The sequence below is a fragment of the Pinus tabuliformis genome, chromosome 5_2 (assembly GCF_031772625.1).
Source record: "Pinus tabuliformis cultivar Carrire ecotype Pingquan chromosome 5_2, CPIR1, whole genome shotgun sequence".
In the NCBI taxonomy this organism is placed as follows: Eukaryota; Viridiplantae; Streptophyta; class Pinopsida; order Pinales; family Pinaceae; genus Pinus; species Pinus tabuliformis.
In genome coordinates, this window is record NC_142306.1 from 674094784 (window position 1) to 674115207 (window position 20424).

At 35.2% G+C, this 20424-nt stretch overlaps 1 protein-coding gene across 1 annotated transcript; it reads right to left on the reverse strand.

Annotated features, from left to right (window-relative positions):
• Positions 1-4886: 4886 nt before the first annotated feature.
• On the reverse strand, positions 4887-17267 carry LOC149160908 (DNA sliding clamp PCNA-like). Its single transcript, XM_089436816.1, has 4 exons — positions 16598-17267; positions 13651-13803; positions 12823-12920; positions 4887-5536 (listed from the first exon to the last, which is right to left on the reverse strand). Exons 1-4 carry the CDS (start codon positions 16914-16916, stop codon positions 5318-5320), a joined length of 789 nt encoding a protein of 262 aa, XP_089292942.1. The 5' UTR covers positions 16917-17267; the 3' UTR covers positions 4887-5317.
• Between the last annotated feature and the right edge of the window lie 3157 nt (positions 17268-20424).

Consider the following 20424-nt stretch of genomic DNA (forward strand, 5'->3'; position numbering starts at 1 on the left):
CACATGCTACAATTTACTTGAAATTTTGTTTGCAAACTTTAGTGTCCCCAAGTTTGTTTTTGCACTTACAACTGTGTAACATTGTGTTGCAATAGCTACAAGGGGTTGGCCAGTTTCCACATACTACAATCAGATTATATCTTGTCACTTAAGGATTGTCTATAAATTCACCTTAAGCTCTATCAAATGCAACTAAGTCCTACTCACGGAAGTTTATTTAACAATAGATGTTGAAAATTGGCAGCTTATGGATGAATTTCTAAAAATAGAAAGACTCAAGTTTGACTTTCCAAAAATAGTAAATCACCTTGCATCAATTGGTAATCAAGCATTGTTGATGGAAAATCTCTTTTGATCATCAATATTATCATTAATATTATTATTATTATTATTATTATTAGAAAGAAATTCAAGTCTCTCAATCATGTCATATGTAACTCTCTCTCTTAATGGATTCATTCCTCTCTCTCTCTCTTTAATGCTCTTACACTCTCTTACACACTTTATTGGCTCGTCATAACAAGATTATTCATACACCTCCTAAATGCATAAGTTACACTCCTCTCCTTTATGGCGTAAATTACAATCTTATTTTGGCATATGTAACTCCTCAAGGCATGTGTATTACTCCTCATTTGTGTCAATAATTCATTTCCCCTCCTATATATATGTGTCTCATATCATCTCACCTCACTTATTTGTGCATTGTGAATTCGAACTTGAAAGAGAGTTGGAGAGACTTGAAGGAGATTGTGAGAGAGAGAGACTTGGAGTAAGAACACATCTTGGAGAGCCAAAGTGATTCAGTGTTTGCATCAACTACTGCTATCAGAGATATTCTTCAAATTTGGGTGAACTTCTTCATTCTCTCATTGTATTTTGCATCTCTGTTGAACAATTGATTTCTAATAGAAGAAGAATCTAATTGGGTTTTCCCCTTGTGGTTTTTCCTTGGGCATTGACCTAACTTATTTATGTCTCATTGAGTTCTTGGTAGTCTTTCATTGTGCATATGGTTTATATGGTTTATGTTCTATCTACAATTATTTAACTTATTTTGTAGCATAAAAATGTTCTAGATTTAAGTGTTTGTAACAACATAGAACATCAAAGTTTCAACAATAGGCACATGTCCAGCAATAGTCTTTAAAACACCCAACAATACTTAGCCAACACAAAGCAAAACAAAAAATAGTAACATCCAACAATCATAAACAGTCGACAACAAACATGTATAGATGGTTCCCAAGACAAGTACCTTAGCTTTATTTAAATGAATAAAGTTATAGATATACCATAAGGGAGTTGCAACCCTCTACCTACAACTCCATAAGCACAATTATTCTAATCTGATATTGCCTTCTTCCCACTAGTTAACAAACTTACACAATCCAACCCCTAAAACAACCACAAATCTACCTTTTATAGATCCTACCTTCTTTTTCTTCTCACTCAATCAATGTAATTCACCCTATTGGTCCTAGCCCTAAGCTCACAATTGCAAAGCTCCTTTACACTCTTGGTGAATGATGATGTATGAATGATGCCTTCACACATTTGAGATCTCTATTTATACAAGATTTCCCATGCGCTTGCAAGCCCCCCCAAGCCTAAGTGGACTGAAGTGGCCACATTGCCAACTTACATTATGCCTAAAGGTGCATTTGCCCCATTTATGACTTGTTTGTCTACATCCAACATCTAATGGGGCACCCAACAAGTGTACCAAAGTGTGCCTAGCAATGCACCCAAGCATATATCCAAATCCTAACAGTGGGCTCAAGTGCGTCAAATGAATGTGTGCCCAACAAGAGCATCCCACAATTGCACTCTACACATAATTGTGCTTGAAAGCACATATGCCTAACCCACAATTTTGGTACACCCAACTCCTTAGATGCACATGTATCCCAAGCACTCAAGTTTGTAAAAGTGAATCAAGTCCACTATGACATTTTTCTCATCATGGATAGTGCATGTCTACAGATTAGGTTTCCTACAACAACCCTCTTTGCCTTTCCTTTCCAAGTTCCCTTTCAATTTTTTCTTCGCCCAACCAACTAACGTGAGCTACAAGGTTTGTGATGCACCCAATTTATGAGCAAAGGTGTCTAGCATGTCCATAGTGTGCCTTGTCGACAGGCCAAGGCACTCCAAAACTAACTCTTCTAGTCATCAACCTTACATCAAGATTGTCCATATCAATTAGTGACCATCAAAGTGATTATGTCACATAAATCCCTAAAGCCATTTAAAACTAAAACCCTATGAATATCCTTTTAAAAAATGTCAAAATATCTCTTTAGATTCACTTTCAAATTATTATCAATCACTTTTTCCCAAACTCATCTTCAAAACAAGGGTGATGGAGTCTATACCTATTCACCTCTTTAGCCTTAAGTGAAATTATTCCAATATAGTTGGACACATCTCGATATCACTACTTTGTTCCTTCAAATAAAGAGATGATCCTTCCTTTGTTATCCAACCAAATGAGTCGGTAGGGGTAAAGGGAAAACAAACAAAGCATATGCAACATTAGCTATAGAAGTGATGGTAACGAGATTAAAAGGGTCTTAAAAATAACACAAAGTTCCTCCTCTTTGATTAGTCAAAAGCCACATGTGAAACGCTATCACAAAGGTGAACACATGTTTGGTAAATTGTGTGTATAATAATGCTCAGTTTATTTAATAAACATTGATGTATTTTTCGGTTTGAAAATGAAATGAATAGAATGGATGTTGAATCCAAGTTTATAATTATTAAGCTTTGATCTATACTTCAATCTGAAAGTGAATTAGATGGATGATATGGATAGATGAATAGGGAGAAATTCCAAGTCAAAAACATGATTAAATAAACCATATTAAAACAATTGTATTTATAGATTGTCTTTCGTTTATAATGTAGTTTATACTCAATTCAACTATTTATTTAATGTTACTTGGAAAAATAAATAATAAGAATAATGATAAAGAGATATGAACCAAATACTACTTACTAACTATTCATTCATTTGATGTCTCTTGGAAAAGTAAATTACAAGAAAAGCAAGGAGATGTGGACCAAATGTTGGTTAAGGTACTAAGAGAATCAAGGAATGATGAACAATTTCAAGTGGGAGAGCAACCTGCATAGGATGGGGGTGCATCAAAAGACATTAAATATATGACAAAGGACTTCAAATAGTTCATATTTTGCAGATAAAAGTTTTGTTTCTTCCGGCGAAGAAGGCATTTGTAGGTTATACATGTGGAAGAAATGGATGCAAATCATAAGAGAAAACAAAGCATAGGTACCAAAGTAGCCTACACTCCAAGGTCGAGTGCTCAAACACATACAAAGCTAAATGATGTGTATGTCACAATCAAGCACAATAGTTACGAGGGTCAACTTAATCTCTTGGTATCATTGTTCTCAAGACGTTGTTTGGTATTTCAAGACAGTGTGCAAATCCTTAATTCAATTCCCACAATTTAAAACACACTCAGCCTATGCCACCCACTTTGCATTAAATACCATTTTCAAAACAAAGTATCCCAAAGTTTACCAAAAAATATATTTCCAAAGAAAAATAAGTATCATTCCAAAGTGGTCATATTTAATGTTAAACAATGAGATAAAAAAGAAAAAATGAATGTCAGATCAAATTAATTAAGGCAAATAAATTTCAAGCCTGATTAACATTTTTAAAATGAAATATATTGATCTTCTAATTATATTAATTAGAAAATGCAAAGCAAATGACTAAACTAAAGAAATTATAGTATCTAGGAATCTTTTAGTCATGTTGTTACGATTTAGACTACATCCGATTGACTTGGGCGATAACACTTAATGTTGTTACGATTTAGACTACATCCGATTGACTTGGTCTTGTTGTTACGATTTAGACTACATCCGATTGACTTGGTCTATAAAACTTAATCATTAATGCTGTAACCAGTCTATAACACTTAATGTTGTTACGATTTAGACTACATCCGATTGACTTGGTCTATAAAACTTAATCATTAATGCTGTAACCAACAAAACAAAAGTATAGTATCTAGGATCTTTTTAAAGCTTAATCATTAATGAAGGGTTAAACACATGGTGAATCATGTGAGGCTAACAAGGCTGAGTGAAGATATCATTCACTAATTTATGTATCCAGTTATTTAAGTAAATGATACTGCAAAGGTCTGGATCATCCATAGTCTATGGTGATTTTAAGGGCTAATATTTACAGTGAGCTAAATTTTTATGCTTTTCCCAAAAGCAAGATCCACCAATTTTCTCTTTTAGTCCTCTTACAAGAAGGTTTTTTGCATTTTCATGGGTTCTGCCTTCACATGTGAAGGTTAATGGAACTTCAGGTTAGTATAGGTTCTCTGTTGTTGGGTCAATAAAACCAGAAACCATCAGCAATTTCTAGCCTTTTTACAAAAAAACCGTTGAGAAAATGCAATTTCTAAAAATAACCAAAACCAGAAAGCCAGCCATTTCTGAAAGTTTTCAGGGTTATTTCCAGGGCCTGAAAACAGAAATATTTTTTGCTGTTTTTGTATTGATCACAAAAATTGGAGAAAAGGAAAAATTAAATTGAAGTAAAATAACTGAAAAAAATCATTAGAATATCTACCACAAAGCATGGTCACAGTTTTTGTACCACTATGCATGCACCAGGATTTGGGGCAGTGTGCTCCAGTGTGAAGTCATTTGCAATTACACATAACTTCACAAATACGGCTAACCATCTCATTAAGCAATTAGTCTCAGTATCACGAACTGATTAAATTCTTCACGCATTTTCACAAAACTTCCATGTGAAGCGTGATTCTTACCAATACCCAATACCTATCAATCACATTTCTAGAAATAAAAACATTTTGTGCTGAAACTTAACAAAATCCTTTAATCCATTTCTTCATATTAACTACTCTGTCACCAACAATGCCTTCAACAGATTAAATTTTGTTGGGTAAATTGGCATGAGTTCATAACTTTGTAAAGTACATATGAAGCCCACAAGCTTTCAAGATAAAATCCAATGTACCAACGAAAGAGGAAACAGGCATAGTCAACAACCATGAACTGTTTATTCCTGGGAAATACAGCATAATGTCCTTATTTTCTCCGGGAAATGCAAAACTAACTACACATAGACAAGGATACTTAATAGCCACTATGCCAAATGTATAGCAGAGATAGATAAAAGTATCTGGAATGCTTCAATTCATACAACCCCATCATATAGATGACTGAAGCAAACTGAGCAATCATGCATCCCAAAACCTTACAAGAAAAAGTGGGCCAGCCCTGCATAGTAAACTTAAGATTCTCCTCCTTCTTCCTCAATCTTGGGGGCCAAATAATACCGAATGTATCCCATATCTGCAATTTTGTATTCAACAACAACAGGCAGATCGGATGACATGCTTATCGTCACTATGTTAGATAGAGGCGATGCCTTTGTAAATGAGTTCATATATCGTAGAGCAAATGTTAATGACACAGGCTCCTGCATTTCAATCAATGTTGCCTCCTCAGGCTGCCAAAAGATTGAACCAGAAAATTGTCAGTAGAAAAATCTTCTCTTTCTAAAGAACAACAATCAAAAACCTAAATCACCCCAATCTTCCAAGGTGATGAACTCAACGAAGTACACAAACCCAAAGCAGGCAGCAATATAATTGACAAGTTGAGAGGAGCAAAGCAAAAGGAAAAGTAACTACCGGCCAACAGAACACAAATCCCAGGAATAAATCCTAGGACTCCTTCCAAATTTATACATAAAATAACAGCCTTCAGTCCCATACATGTGAGAGTGCATAGTTGATTACACAATGAAAATTCTTCTAATAAGTTGTTGAGATGACCAACTATATTTGTGACTGGATCAATACAGTTTTTGCAACTGAGTAATAACTACAATTGCTCAAAACAGTAACCATTCCGAAGAAACAGTGTTTTATGACAAAACTACAAGAAAACAACAACAGGTTCATCTCAAACCTTCGGACCATAATCGCAAAAATTACCTCATGAACAAAATAATAAATGATGGATCTAGTCATAATCATAAGAACACTTGGTAATTTCATCTCAGGTTATACAAGAACAAAAAAGTTCAAAGCTCTTAAAACCCCAAGATCTTCATCTTAAGTGATCGGTCAGATAGTATATTTTTCAGCACCAGCATTCATGCACCCAAAGCACCCTCATCACCAGCATCTTTTTGGCCTTGGCTATCCTTTCTGGAGCATTCATAATTCCTAGGATTCGCACCGTAACTTCATCTTGGAATTTACAAGCTCAAAAAAGTTCAAAATCAGTTAAAACCTAAGATCTTCATCATAGCTGATCGGTCAAATAGTAGTTTGCAGCATTAGCATTCATGCACCCAAACTATTCACATCATCAGCTTCTTATCGATCTTGGCTGTCCTTGCTGGACCATTCAGAATTCCTAGGGTTCCCATTTGTACATTGTTCTAAACATTGCTTTGTTCTCATTTTGTCATTTTCTTGTTTGATATCTTATGGAGTTGTTCAGTGAACCCCCCCCACCTTGTCTTCTATTTCATGCTAGTAATTTTCTTTTGTCCAATTAATCTTCTATGGTTATTCATGGACATTAAAATAATTCCATTTTATAAATTCTTGCTTAATTTGAAAATTTGGTTTTCTAATGCAGCTCTTCATATATGTAGAAGTGCCTGTGTTGAAGTTCATTACCAAGTAGACTACGTAATCATTCATTATTGGAACTGTGATATATTTTTTCAGAGTCAGTATGCATCAAAAAATGACCTATTTTTGCAGAGTCAGTATGCCCTTGTCAGGTGTAGAACATGCTCTTGTAATTTCCAAGAACCACAGTATGTAAGCTGGCTTGTGGGATGGGTTTTAGCACAAATAGTGAATCTCAAATCTGTTACTGTCTAGTGCTCCATAAAATCAGTGTAGCACGACTCTTATAAGACCCGCGGGCCTTGGCGTGTTCTATAGTGAGACGGGTCACTCGCATAGGACCCGCAGTCTCTACCCATACTCGTCCAAACCCACATAGAACATGTTCTTGTAATTTCCAATAACCACAGTATGTAAACTGGCTTGTGGGATGGGTTTTAGCACAAATAGTGAATCTCAAATATGTTACTGTTTAGTGCCATACTACATAGCACGATTGACAGGCATTTCAAAAGGGATTTAAGACTTGTTAGGGTATTCTGGTCGGTTATACTACTAACATAGAGACAAACTGCCTTATTGTGTTATTCCTATATTTAAACATGTGACACAGAAGAACAGGAAGAATTGGTGAAGTCTGAGAGTAATCTGCTGGATATCAAGCTATCATTGTCTTGTGTAAGTTATCATTATAAAGACATCTTGTTATTTTGTCTAATATTCATATTATTTTATGGTATATGTTAATGATACTAGATGAAAGGAAGTCTGCAAGTACAAAATAATTCTCTTTTTCCACTACCACTGCACTTCAAGGCAATATCTAATCATTTTATTTGGACCCAAGATTATAGCAAGCACAACATGGGTGCAGATCAGCTCACAAAAGACTTCGACTACTTGAGTTTTATTGTTCTTTGGGAAATGTACAAGCTGGCCATACAGTGTCTCCCAAAAGTTTGCATTTAATGATCTCTAAACATTTTTTAAAAATTGTAATACGACAATACGCATTAAATGATCTCTAAACATTTTTTGAATTTGCATTATAACTATACTGGGTGCTGTTAAATCTACATTTTGTTGGATAGATAATATACTTGATATTATGAAGTCTGGATTTTTCAATAGGTACTACCATAGGGAAAGATTCTGAAGAGATCTATCTCTGGATGATCCTAAGTTGGACGCTATGGGGAAACGGGTACAGGTACAAAACGTGACCCCCCTCCCCCCCACCCTCTCCCAAAAAAAGTTTGGAAATGGGAAATTGTGATATATATATAAGAACCATTATGTGCAATCATAAAGCATACATGATACATTATGATTAAATTGTTGTGTTTCAACCGTGTTTGGATCCCAGTCCCTAATGCGGGTGGGGTTGACCCCCCTCCCCCCGACTAGTGCCGCCGGGGGGGTTGGCGGCAGCGCCCCCAAAACGAAAATTATATGAAAAATTTCCTTGTAAAATATTATAATTTTGTAGTCAAGTCTGGATTTTTCAATAGGTACTACCATAGGGAAAGATTCTGACGAGATCTATATCTGGATGATCCTAAGTTGCACAATATGGGGAAACAGGTATGGATACAACCCCCCCCCCAAACAATTTTGGAAACAGGGAAATGCGATATATATATATATATATATAAGAAATGTTATGTGCAATCATAAAACATACATGATACATTATGATTAAATTGTTGTGTTTCAGCCATGTTTGGATCCGAGTCCCTAACGGGGATCCCAATGATATTGACATGATAACGTATTGACATGATCCATTGAACTAACTTGACTTGACATGTTGTGAACAACTCTTGTAATTGTCCCAATGAGATGACACCTGAAATATAATTTAAGGCAACATTGACTAATGTATGTCTTACAGTTAGTTAGCGCTGAGTTAATATTGGTCCATTGACATGGCCTTATGTCAATACAGGGTTACTTGGGAGCAGGAGGGAAAACGGGGAGCGGGAGGGAAAACGGACGCGGGAGCAACATTTTCAAAAGCTCCCGATTTGGGAACGAATCCCAACGCATTTTTTATATAATATATATATTTTTTATATTTTGATGCATATATGTCAACAAAAACAAGTGCTACTGGAATTGTTGCTTCATGCCTTCAAGAGATTGAACCATATAACAACAATCATCTAGAAGTTATAATCTTCATCAACCACATCCACAAGTTAGTAACATACAACATATTGAGTCTCATGAATCATGATTCATCAATCTTAAAGTTTCAAGCTTTCAAAATTCAATATATAACATTTATCATCATTGATCACCAAAGTTGTACTTGTAAGCTAAGTGTAACCATTACAACAAATAATATCTAACATGAAATGAAATGTTATAAAATGAAATGAAATGAAACAACTTTCACGAAGCATCATATTCATAATTCATTACAAATGAGTTATAATTGCCAACTTCAAACTTAAATTGTCATATATTGTTTACAAAAATATCATAATAAATATGAAAGAGTCAACAGTTATAAAAACTACTAGAAACTAGAAAAGACAAGTATATCTATCATCTACATCTTCCTCTTGCCACCACAATTAATGTCTAATTTCTGAGAAGGTCGTGGTGGTCTTCTAGGAGTCTCCTCTCATACAAACCCACGACCAGAACCAAAAGGCACATGCCCTCCACGTGAGGATGTACATGGAAGCAGTGATAGCAAAGGAACAAGACTCGGAACTCGAGCACTGCTACTGGATGGTGGGGGGTGGCATGGTTGTTGCTTCATCTTCCTCTCTCATAAGTTCTGCTTACAGTTCTTCAAGATGTATAGTGCCATCCTCCAAATTATCGTCCTCTGGGTGGTTGTCCCAAATTTTATATGTCGGATCCTCATAAGCCCAATCGGAGTAATGACTCAACAACCGCAAGTTGTAATGCACGTAAACCAAGCTTTCTGCTCGATTTTCATTGAGTCTGTTTCTTCTCACATTATGTATGAAGTTGTAGGTGCTCCAACACCTCTCTACAGAAGAAGTATTTACAACCTGCGAGAGAACTTTTTTTGCAAATTTTGGCAAAAGTCCCTGGCCGCCATATGCTTCCCACCATGTGAGAGCATCAAATCTGTCTCTATCTTCCATTGCATGGAACAAACCAAACAAACCAATGCAACTAAAGTATCTGCCTAATTCAAGACGCTGAAGTATTTGCCTAATTCAAGATGCAGATTAACACATTCCTCCCTGTCAGGTATCAACTTGTCTACTGCTTGCATATCCTGTAGATACCTCTTCATCTATATGGGGTTTGACCCTAACCCCACCCCCAGGTGCAGGTTTGCCCAACCAAGATGCAAGGTCATATTTTGGCGTAAGGAAATACGCCAAGGCATGTAGTGGAACATTAAGTTTATTCCACCGTGTACACACAATTGTGAATCAGTGTATACAAGTTGGGATCATCTTTCTGAACAATATCTTTTATTTGCCCCAACATGGTATCCATTTGCTTATACACCTCCCCAATCACTAGTTTATCTATATCTGCAGACCGAATCATGTGATAAATGGGCTTGGTGAATTCCAATACTTGCCTCACACATGCCCAAAACTAACCATCAAGAGCATTTGTAGCCCTTTCCTCTAATACCTACCAGTGTGGACTTGATACCATGCTAGCCAATGACTCTCTTACCTTCAAAATGCGCCTGAAGGTGAGGTAATAGCTAGCAAATCTAGTCCTCGCAATCTTCAACAGCTCCAATCTTGAGTGACTGCGGAAAAGGCCATGGGTATTGCTATGATTTGTAATAAATTTTATCATTTCTTTGCCTCTCTTGTACAAATCACCAATCCATTTGTATTGTTGGTTTTTGTTCTTAATAATATCATGCATCAAAAGGTTCATTGTGTGAACCAAACACATAGACCAAAATATGTTGGGGTATTTATCCTCAATAATTGCTTCCGATGCCTTACAATTAGGAGCATTATCAGTGATGACTTGTATGACATTGTATGGCCCAATACATTCAATTGTTTCAAGTAGTGGTTCTGCAATGTTGATGTCGATCTTAAACTTGTTTGAGTAATCATATGCTCAAAGAAAGATGGCACCACTAACAAACACAGCAAGAACACTTATCAATGGCTTGCCTTTTACATTTGTCCATCCATCAGATACAATGGACACCCCATGCTCAGTCCAAGAATTTGTCATTCTACTCAAAGAATGTGATATTTTTTCTTTTTCATGATCAAGTCCAACGGTTCTAGCCTTGTCATACCTAGGGCTCTTGTATCCTTTAGGGGCATCATTTATGGCAGAAACCATTTCATGCCAATAAGGTGAGTGAAGAACATTGAATGGTATCCCACATGCATAGAGAAACCAGTAAACTTTTGAATCCACATCATTCCTACACCCTTCATCAAGGAAATCTGATATGGTTCTACACCTTAAAGAGATGTTTGGTGACCCTATGCCTCCATATCCACTGCTATGGGAGGATGTTGAAGGAGTTCTTTATGCATGTGATTGTGAGCCTGGTTCAAAGAAACCCTTTGATTTTTTAGATTTGTATTGGGCTTCCTGCCCTCTTCCCTTATGTATTTGGCTCTATCTGCTGCTGACACACCTATACAAGTTCTGATTCTTATTTGTTTATCTCCATCCCATGGCCTTTTCCCGCAGAGGTGCTTTCTCGCACAGGTGTATGAACCTGTGTAATTATTGTTGCAATGGGGGCAGTGAAATTTATTGGTTCCACCCCCTTTCCCTGCTTTAGGCCTATTAACATACTTCCACAATGGGGTTTGGTCTTGTTTAGTTTTTTGAGCTGACTCATGTTCACTCTCCTCTAGCTCCTCCTCACCAAGGTACTCCTCTCCGAGGTTTTCATCAAATCCACTATAACCCACTTATTCATCCCCTTCTTCATTTTCAACCCTTCTTTTTCTACTCTCCAACACCATAATAACCAAAAAAAGAACCAAGAAGAAGAAAATGCCAAGCAATATAGCCATGATGTTTGAAATTTGAAGTTTTGAACCTGCAAAAAAAATGGAATAGGAAAGGGAATGGGAAATAGGGAAATAGTAATGAAAGAAGATTATCCTTCTAGATTTTTCTAAGATTATCCAAACAAAAGTGTGGAGTTATATATCTCCGCTTCCTGTACTAGGCAACATTGAAAGGCATTTGTTGTGTTCTCTTGCAAAACAAAATATAATAAAAAGGAGGTTTGGAAACTATCAAGTTCACAAACAAGTCATCTTGAAGTGATGAAAGAATCTATCAAAGGTATCCCAGTATCTCTATAAGGCAATCATTTTTGAAGCCATTGCCTCAAATAACCTACATTGGTTTATTCCACAAGTGGTTGTCCTGATAGTGGAATTCAGGTGGAGGATTCAAAATGAATCCAAAAATATTTTATAAGAAACATTGATCATAAGAACTTCCTCAAATGAGAGAAAGCTAATTAATTCAAATGAAAGTTATTTAGTGTCACAAATTTTAAACCTTTAAGACAGTTTCTACCAGAAAAGACTACAGTAAACAATACTGTCCAAGTGATCAATAATTCATTTGACTGAAGTGTTGAGCCATCGCCACAAAGAGAGGTTTGAGTACCAAAAAAAAACTTAACCCATCAGTCTTTTGGAAAAGATCATAAGTTTACATTCAGCTAATTTCTAAGATACACAACTATATGCCTTTCTTTAATATTGACCAATTTATACCTATTCTCATATTCATATCTATTTGTCTATCTATTTATGTGTATATATAGTGGTAATTTAATAGTATAAATCATATCATTTCACTATCGATTCAAAACTGATGCATCACAGAAAAGCTACTAGTGCTAAGTTTTGGTCTATTGAACAAACAAGAGGATGACATCAAGAGGACTTTCACATTGCATTTTAGGTCATTTATGTTAGAACTTCTGATCCTCAAACAATACATGATTATTCTATGGATCATACAAATGCATTTCAAACTAGGTACTTGTTAATAGACAAAGAATAGCAATAAGAAATTAGATGATCCCAACTATAACAACAAGTAAACCCATTGAATGTGAAAGGAAAAATATTGTCAGTAGAAGAGAATCTAGGCAAAAAGAGGGCTTAGTTAAACAGAGGGTTACCTTGTCAACAGAAGTATTTTGCCTACAGACAATGTTTGCACTTCCAATATCGCCTCTGGTAGAAAATTTTACTCCTTCCTTGGTGACCGAAATGACAACTATTGAGAAAATAACAACATAAGTAATCCAGCCATGGGTTTACATCTGAATTTCTATTTCCTTCAAAAATTGAAATTCTAAAGAAACCAATGTGTTAACGAGTCCAGCCACAAGACAAACCTTAATCCATAAACCTTTTGTGTTAGTGACTAAACAAAAGCAGGTGCACCAAAAATCATAGTAGCAATATCATTTTATTTAACATTATACGTGATCACATAAAATCATCATTTTTCCAAACCACTATAAAAGCATTAAACAGAGATCAAATATAACAGATTCTATGCCCAAAACCATTTACCAAACAACTTAATCACTCTCCAACCCACTAGAAGTAAATTTTGCTAACTACAAGAACTTTCTGAGATATGATAAATTTATCCAACAAATGAAGTTGACAAATTTGTCACTGATAAGCCTAAGAACTGTACAGCTCTGTCCATTCAGGATGCTTCCCAGACAAAGACAACCAACAATAAGATCTTTTGCTGATCATGCAGCAGATAAGATATAGAATTGGGAAGCAATAGGAGAGAGAACCTAAATTGTATTTATATATCTATTGTTATTAAAAAAAGCCAAGCTCCAAAATGTATACACAGAAGTAGAGAGCAATTTTTGCAACTCATTCGTGAAACCAAAGTAACTGTACAAAGTCAGAAACAATTCAAAACTTGTTTTGCAATACACACATTCCTCATAAAACTGTGTTCATATTTTTTCTCATACCTGTGTCACCAATAGTGCTAAGATCTTTGCAAATACGAGCAAACTCTGGTGATGGCATCCTTACAATGGCTTGGTACTCAGACTCGGGAATACCCAAATGCTCAGTGTCAATATCCATCAACTTCATTTCAAAATCTGAAATCTTATCCTGGTCTGTGACAAATAAAAAAGCATTATGTAAAACTAAAAATAAATAACACTGCAATGGCCAATGAAATAATATTATTCTAATCTATATAAAAAACTGGAACAAGAGTATCATAGTCAAGGAAAACATATGTAATTTGGCAAGGTAATAAGCCATTTTGAAAAAGCAGAATTAATACATTGTAAGATATCTCACAGGAAGCAGATAGAAAGGACCTACAAGAAGGACAGTACTGAAGACAAAAAGTAAATGTCCTAAATCGACCGAAGTCATCAGGATCAAGTTTGTGTTCCAATCTGGCACTAGTGAACTTTGAAAAACAATTTGCCAAAGTTACACAAACAATGGGTACAACGGGACTCGATAGAGGAATTCAGTGCAGGAACGGCACTCATCCAGAAACTAGGAATCATAAACCTAAGCCTAGTTTTTTTATACAAGCAATATGAAAGAAAGTCCCATCACCAACTCCGGCCTCAAGAGTTTTGGAGTTTGGAATCGATTTGCAGTAGTCCCACCCATGTTCAACTTCAAATCTCTGGAGGTGTCACCCATATGCCTGTAGTGTAGGAGGATAGTAGGTACAAGCAATATGAGAGCAAGTGCCATCACCAACTCCGGCCTCTGGAGTTCTGGTGATTGGAATCAATTTGCAGTAGTCCCACCCGTGTTAAAAAAATATGACATCTCAATTAAAGCATATCAACTGTTTCACTTTCATACTCGTGTTGCAAAACCAATTGGAAATAAGATAAAACCACCAAATTTGCTGAAGATTTGGAGACTGCAATTGCTAGCAGATAGCAGCATCAAATATTCAGGCTATAACTCCAAAATGATATGAGCCAAGTTGAGAACAGTGAGAAGAAGTACAATCAGTTCATCTAATTGCAAAAGAAAAAGAAACTTTCTAATAGTGGAAAACTATAAGTAGTAAAATCAATTCCTCAAATTGGAAAAGGAGAGATAACACTTAGTAGCAGAAAACTGTGCAGTGCGAATGATTCAAATTCAGATGATAGCTAAACTGTAAACAGAGACCCATTAAATACAGAAAGATGCATTGCATGTGAACTTTAAAGTTTCAGCTGACAGTTACGATTTTCTAGAAGACGGACTACACTGAAAGAAAACTATTTGTACAAAAATACTAAAATACAATATTGATATATACATGATGAGGACAACTAGTCTAATGCTAACTCTGAAGTGCTCAACTGGGACACTTACGAACAAACCACTCAAATTTTGCACCAATTTAACAAATTATTATTATATAAAGTGTGTGCTCATGTCCCTGGAGATGATAATGGTAAAAATTGTCAAAACATGCAGCTAGGGAGGCAAATCTTCCACAATTCTGTCATTCGGATCCAGATCCACTTATACTAGAAACAAATCCAATTTTAGGAAATAGATGTAATCAGAAATACACAAAAAAAAACCCAAGAATCCAATATAGGTTCAAGAACCTGAGATTCTGCAGAGTATGCATGTGCAGGTGCCTTGAGGAGAATCCATTAACCATGAAATTTGCCAATTGAAAACATAGAATAAAAATTTCTAAGTTCAGGAAAGAGAACTAGGCATATGCAATAATTGGGATTAGATTAATCCAACTTAAATTTTGAACAACCCAAATCCACTTATACTAGAAACAAACCCAATTTTAGGAAATGGATGCAATCCAAAATACACAAAAAGAACCCCAAGAATCCAATGCAGGTTCATGAACCTGAGATTCTGCAAAGTATGCATGTGCAGCTGCCTTGAGGAGAATCCATTAACCATGAAATTTACCAATTGAAAACATGGATAAAATTTACTATTAAGTTCAGGAAAGAGAACTAGGCATATGCAATAATTGCGATTAGATTAATCCAACTTAAACTTTTATCACCCCACTATCTCAAAATTTTATAAACAAGAATTATATCTTAAATATGAGATAGTTATATTTAAATATCATATTAAAATTCCCTTATATTAGAACTTGGTATATTAATAAGAATTGTGGCAACATTTTCTTGAGGTTTGAGAAATTCAATTTTTTGCCTAAGTACTGTCACTAAGCCACCAAGAATCCATCAATATCCTTAAATTACAATGTTATCTTTCTTGAAAAGGAGAAGAATTGAAAAATCAACGTGACCTCACAAAAACTAAAACTAAGAAAAGAAACTAAGAAAAGGTATAAATGAAGAAGCATCGACTGGGAGATTTTTAAAGAAATGCAGAGTATAAAATCTTTCTATCCAGCATAGAAATAAAATAGCCGTTAGAATTTACGGTGAAGCAGCAATACATGTTGAAACTAAAAACCCTTTAAACGGGAAGCGAGAGATCGCGAGTTACTATGCCCGAGAGAAACGGGAATTTGCTAGAAAATTTGGGAGAATTTTCATACATAATATTTTCTACGCACACAAATTGCCTTACTCTGAGTAAACAAATAGAAATAATTGCATATTGAGAATCTGATATACCATTCATTGTGAAGGGGAAATAAAATATAATAGTATAATAATAACAATGAGTTCTATTATTATTATCCAAGAATAGTATAACTTAAATGTTATAACTCAACCCAAAACCTAAAAAGGCCTGTAAATTCACTGCGGTCCTTGTGCGTGCATCAAATAACCATAATAAAGACCGCAGTAATTAAACCTGGGCAATATCTCAGTATAGACTTCACGTTTAATCTGGCAGTATTCTACTATACAAAAATGTGTAGACATGTACAAGATAACGTGGTCGAAACCCTAAGAATGGACAAAATAAATAAATAAAACTCACTGGGGCTTTCAAACATGAAGGTGACAGTATCTCCTCCATCATCGGCTTTAATGGTGATAATATCATCATTCCCAGCGCATTTCAACATCTTGGACATGTTGTTGATATTCATCCCCATCGACAGATTTCTATCGCATCTGTAATGCTCGAAACCCTCCGACCTTAGCAGAAGGGCCACGAGGGCCACATGACTGGAATCCATGGCCTGCAGAGAAAACCCCGTTGCCGAGCAGTCGAAATTGGCATCCGTAACTAAATCCTTAATGGCTTCGAGCACTTTTTTCAGCAGGCTCCCCTGCACAAGCCTTAGTTCCAACATGGCGAAAAGAAAATGAACAAACGTGTATCGAAGAAAATGAACAAACGGGTATCGAAGAAAATGAGAGAGTCAGCAGAGTCCTCTGCACCTATGAAATAGGATGTGAAATTGTGGGGGCGAAACGAGGGATTTTGGAGGTTCGAGGGTATTGGCTTTTTTAATGGCAGTTGATATGAGTGTTTTTCTGGACTTCGAGAGGTCTAGGGTTTTTTTAAGGTGCAGGTGGGACTCTGTATGTAGGGCGGCAGGATATCGAGGGTATACTGTGAAGAAGAACACGAGGGCGGGTAATTGCAGCGAGTGGGCATTTGAAGAATCGACAAATGGCGGGAACCTTATAACCAAGCACCTAAATTGTGGGCATTTAGTGGAAGATTGATTTCCCAATAATTTAGTGGTTAGATGGTTAGCGATGGGAGCATTTCATTTAATTTTGTAGCAAATTGTCACTCGTTCGTTCAATGATAAGAGGGAAAAGTTTCTCTTTGTCCAGAATTTTGATAGAAATTTTAAGGTATTATGTTTATTTAGAGTTAGTTTTACGGTTTTCTATTTAGGAGAAGTCCATAAGTTTGATAGAAATTTGAAGGTATTGGGTGTATTTGGAGTTAGGTTAACTAGCATAGATGATTTAATTTGAAGGTATTGGGTGTATTTGGAGTTAGGTTAACTAGCATAGATGATTTAATTTGAAGGTATTGGGTGTATTTGGAGTTAGGTTAACTAGCATAGATGATTTAATATGAGTTGGGATGAAATTTTTTTATATGTAAATTTTTTAAAATGCAAAAATATAATGTGTTATTTTTCATTGTTTAAATTGCATTTTTAAATGCTAAATAGAATATATATAAGACCAAACCATAAAAACTATTTATATATATATATATACATATTTTTTTTAAATGATATATAATAGAAACTTAATTTACATTGAAAAAAATTATTTTGTGCCACATTTTATCATGCAAATTAAAATGGTTTTTTATTATAAATATATTTTTAAGTATATGCCAATATTAATTCTTATTAAAATATTTTAGTGATAACCTACATTGAATATTTTTTTATATACCACATTAACATGTTTTATTTAAACAATTTGTTTTCTATATATGAAATAGATATCCACATAAATTAGTTAACAGAGATCTTCAAATAGTTTATTTAAATCTGTTGTTGAAATATTTTTGAAAAGTATAAAATTTAAACATCTTACTCATACATTTTTTACTTTTATTTTTTATTTATTATAGTCCACATTAATTTTTTATTTAGAACATAATTTTTGTATTCAATCTTCTGTGGTCCATAATGAATTAAGCAAAGTCTTTCGGTAGAAATCACATAAGAGAAATTTTTGGCCGACGCGTTTCAAACCAACAAGTGTAGTTCATCATCAGGACTAGACGAAGAGGCAGACCATGGCAAAGGCTTAAATAGAGAGCAATGTAAAGACATAATTTGAAGTAGCGACTATATTTGAACAATACTTAACATAATTTTTATTTTTTATTTTTATTTTAAAGAGAATGGACAGACTTACACATCCCCTCATACTTGGCTATAGAATGAGCCTCTCAGCTCAATAATTTTTATTTAGTAGAATATTGTGAGATTAAATTTATAAGACTAGGATGTCCACGAGGTCTTGGATAGATGGTGATCGAGTGCTTTGTTAAGGCACTCCTTAATGTGAAGTCGTCGATTCAATTCCCCGCCCCGATCGGGGTGATATAGTGGACATGATGAAAATGTAGTCTTGCCAAGCTTACAAAAAAAAATTATAAGACTAGGATATTAAGATAATTGAAGTCTAGATGAAGTTTAATTGGTCAGGTTTATATCGTTAAAGCACCTTTGTTATTGAGAGGTCATGGGTTCAAATTTTTCAACACTCGCGGGATCAAGTTCCATGGTTGAGCCTGCAAGAAGTGATCCATTCAAGTGGATTTGCCGCATACAAATATTTTGTGGACGTAGTGATCACTGATCTCAGGTATCCATGAACCATAAAAAAAAAAAAAAAAAAAAAAAAACAAAACAAAACAAAACAAAACAAAACAAAAAAAAACAAAAAAAAACAAAAAAAAAAAAAACAAAAAATGATGTATACATTTTTAGACAAAAAAATATAAAAGTTTATTATCATTAATGATGTATTATGGGTTTGGAGTGTGTCTTAAAATTACTTTTGCTTGCTTAAAAGTTTGTCTTCCTTGAACATAAGGAAATAGGTTAATGACTCAAGACCTAAAGGCATCTAATAGGAGTGAAAGTCTGCCCCCTTACGGACCACCAGCGAGGTAATTCCAGGTGGCATGGTTTTCCCTTAATAAGGGTGATGAGTCACCATGCATTCATAGATAGCAACCAATGATCATTGGCCCCACTGCTAATTTGACAACTTAATTATCATATTTTTTTCCACTATGTAAAAAATGATAAAATGGTGTATTTTTTTTTTTTAAGTTAGGCACTTTGCATTACATCAAATGAATTACGTAAATCAAAAAATTTATGTTATTGGTTTGCGCGAAGGGAAACCAGACCAATAACATAAGTTTAGAGTCTTGAGGTTGATAAGACCTCGTCTAACTAGAGCATCTTGTAAATAAAAACTTATAGAAATTAGGTTGGTTGTGCCAAACCTTAACATACATCAACACAAGAAGATGGAAAACACTGCTAGTGTTGCAAGCAAAAAACCAATGAGTCATAACAATTGTTGGGGAGAATCTCCAAGCATTTGTGCTCACTGGTCACTATCCTCATTCGAGGAGAAGGAGATGTTGGCTAATCTCCTGGCTAGAATGGTTAGCTTGTGGTCTATGTTGTCAATTTTTCCCTCCAACTCTGCCAATCTAATAAAATTCTCATGTTGAGTCATTTGCCAATCTGATAGAATTATCATGTTGAAACCTTTGTCATGATAGAGTCTTGTGTTGAGTCCTTCTCTACCTCACTATGCCACTTGCAATATTCAAATGACTTTTAACATTGTATCGGCTTTATGTCATAATCAATGAAGTGATGGAAGCACATGCAAGATAAAATGGTGTATTAAATAAATATAAATTTATTTTAAGAATATTGTAAGAGTTTATAATTCTTTGATAAAATTAGGGTTCTCACAACCTACACCAACAACTGTGATATCTATTGTAACACCCTCCTCCCACATTTACCCAAGTTAACAGGCCTACTAGGGTAAACATGTGACAAAGAGTTGCTATGATATGACTCAACCTCTTAGATCACCTTAAGGAAGTGGAATCGACAAACCAAAACCTTACTGACTTCCCTTAAGTGCTACATGACCCCCAAGAGCTAAACCACCCTTCTAGGTGTCCAAACCCTGGATTATCCTACTTATTCACTAATTTGAACTCTCAGTCACATGCACAATCCTGCATCCATGCGACTAAAAACCTCTTGTTGCATGCATAAGCTTGTAAGGGAACGAGTGCAGTCTTTTTTTCACAGTTTTGTGCCTACTATCATGAAA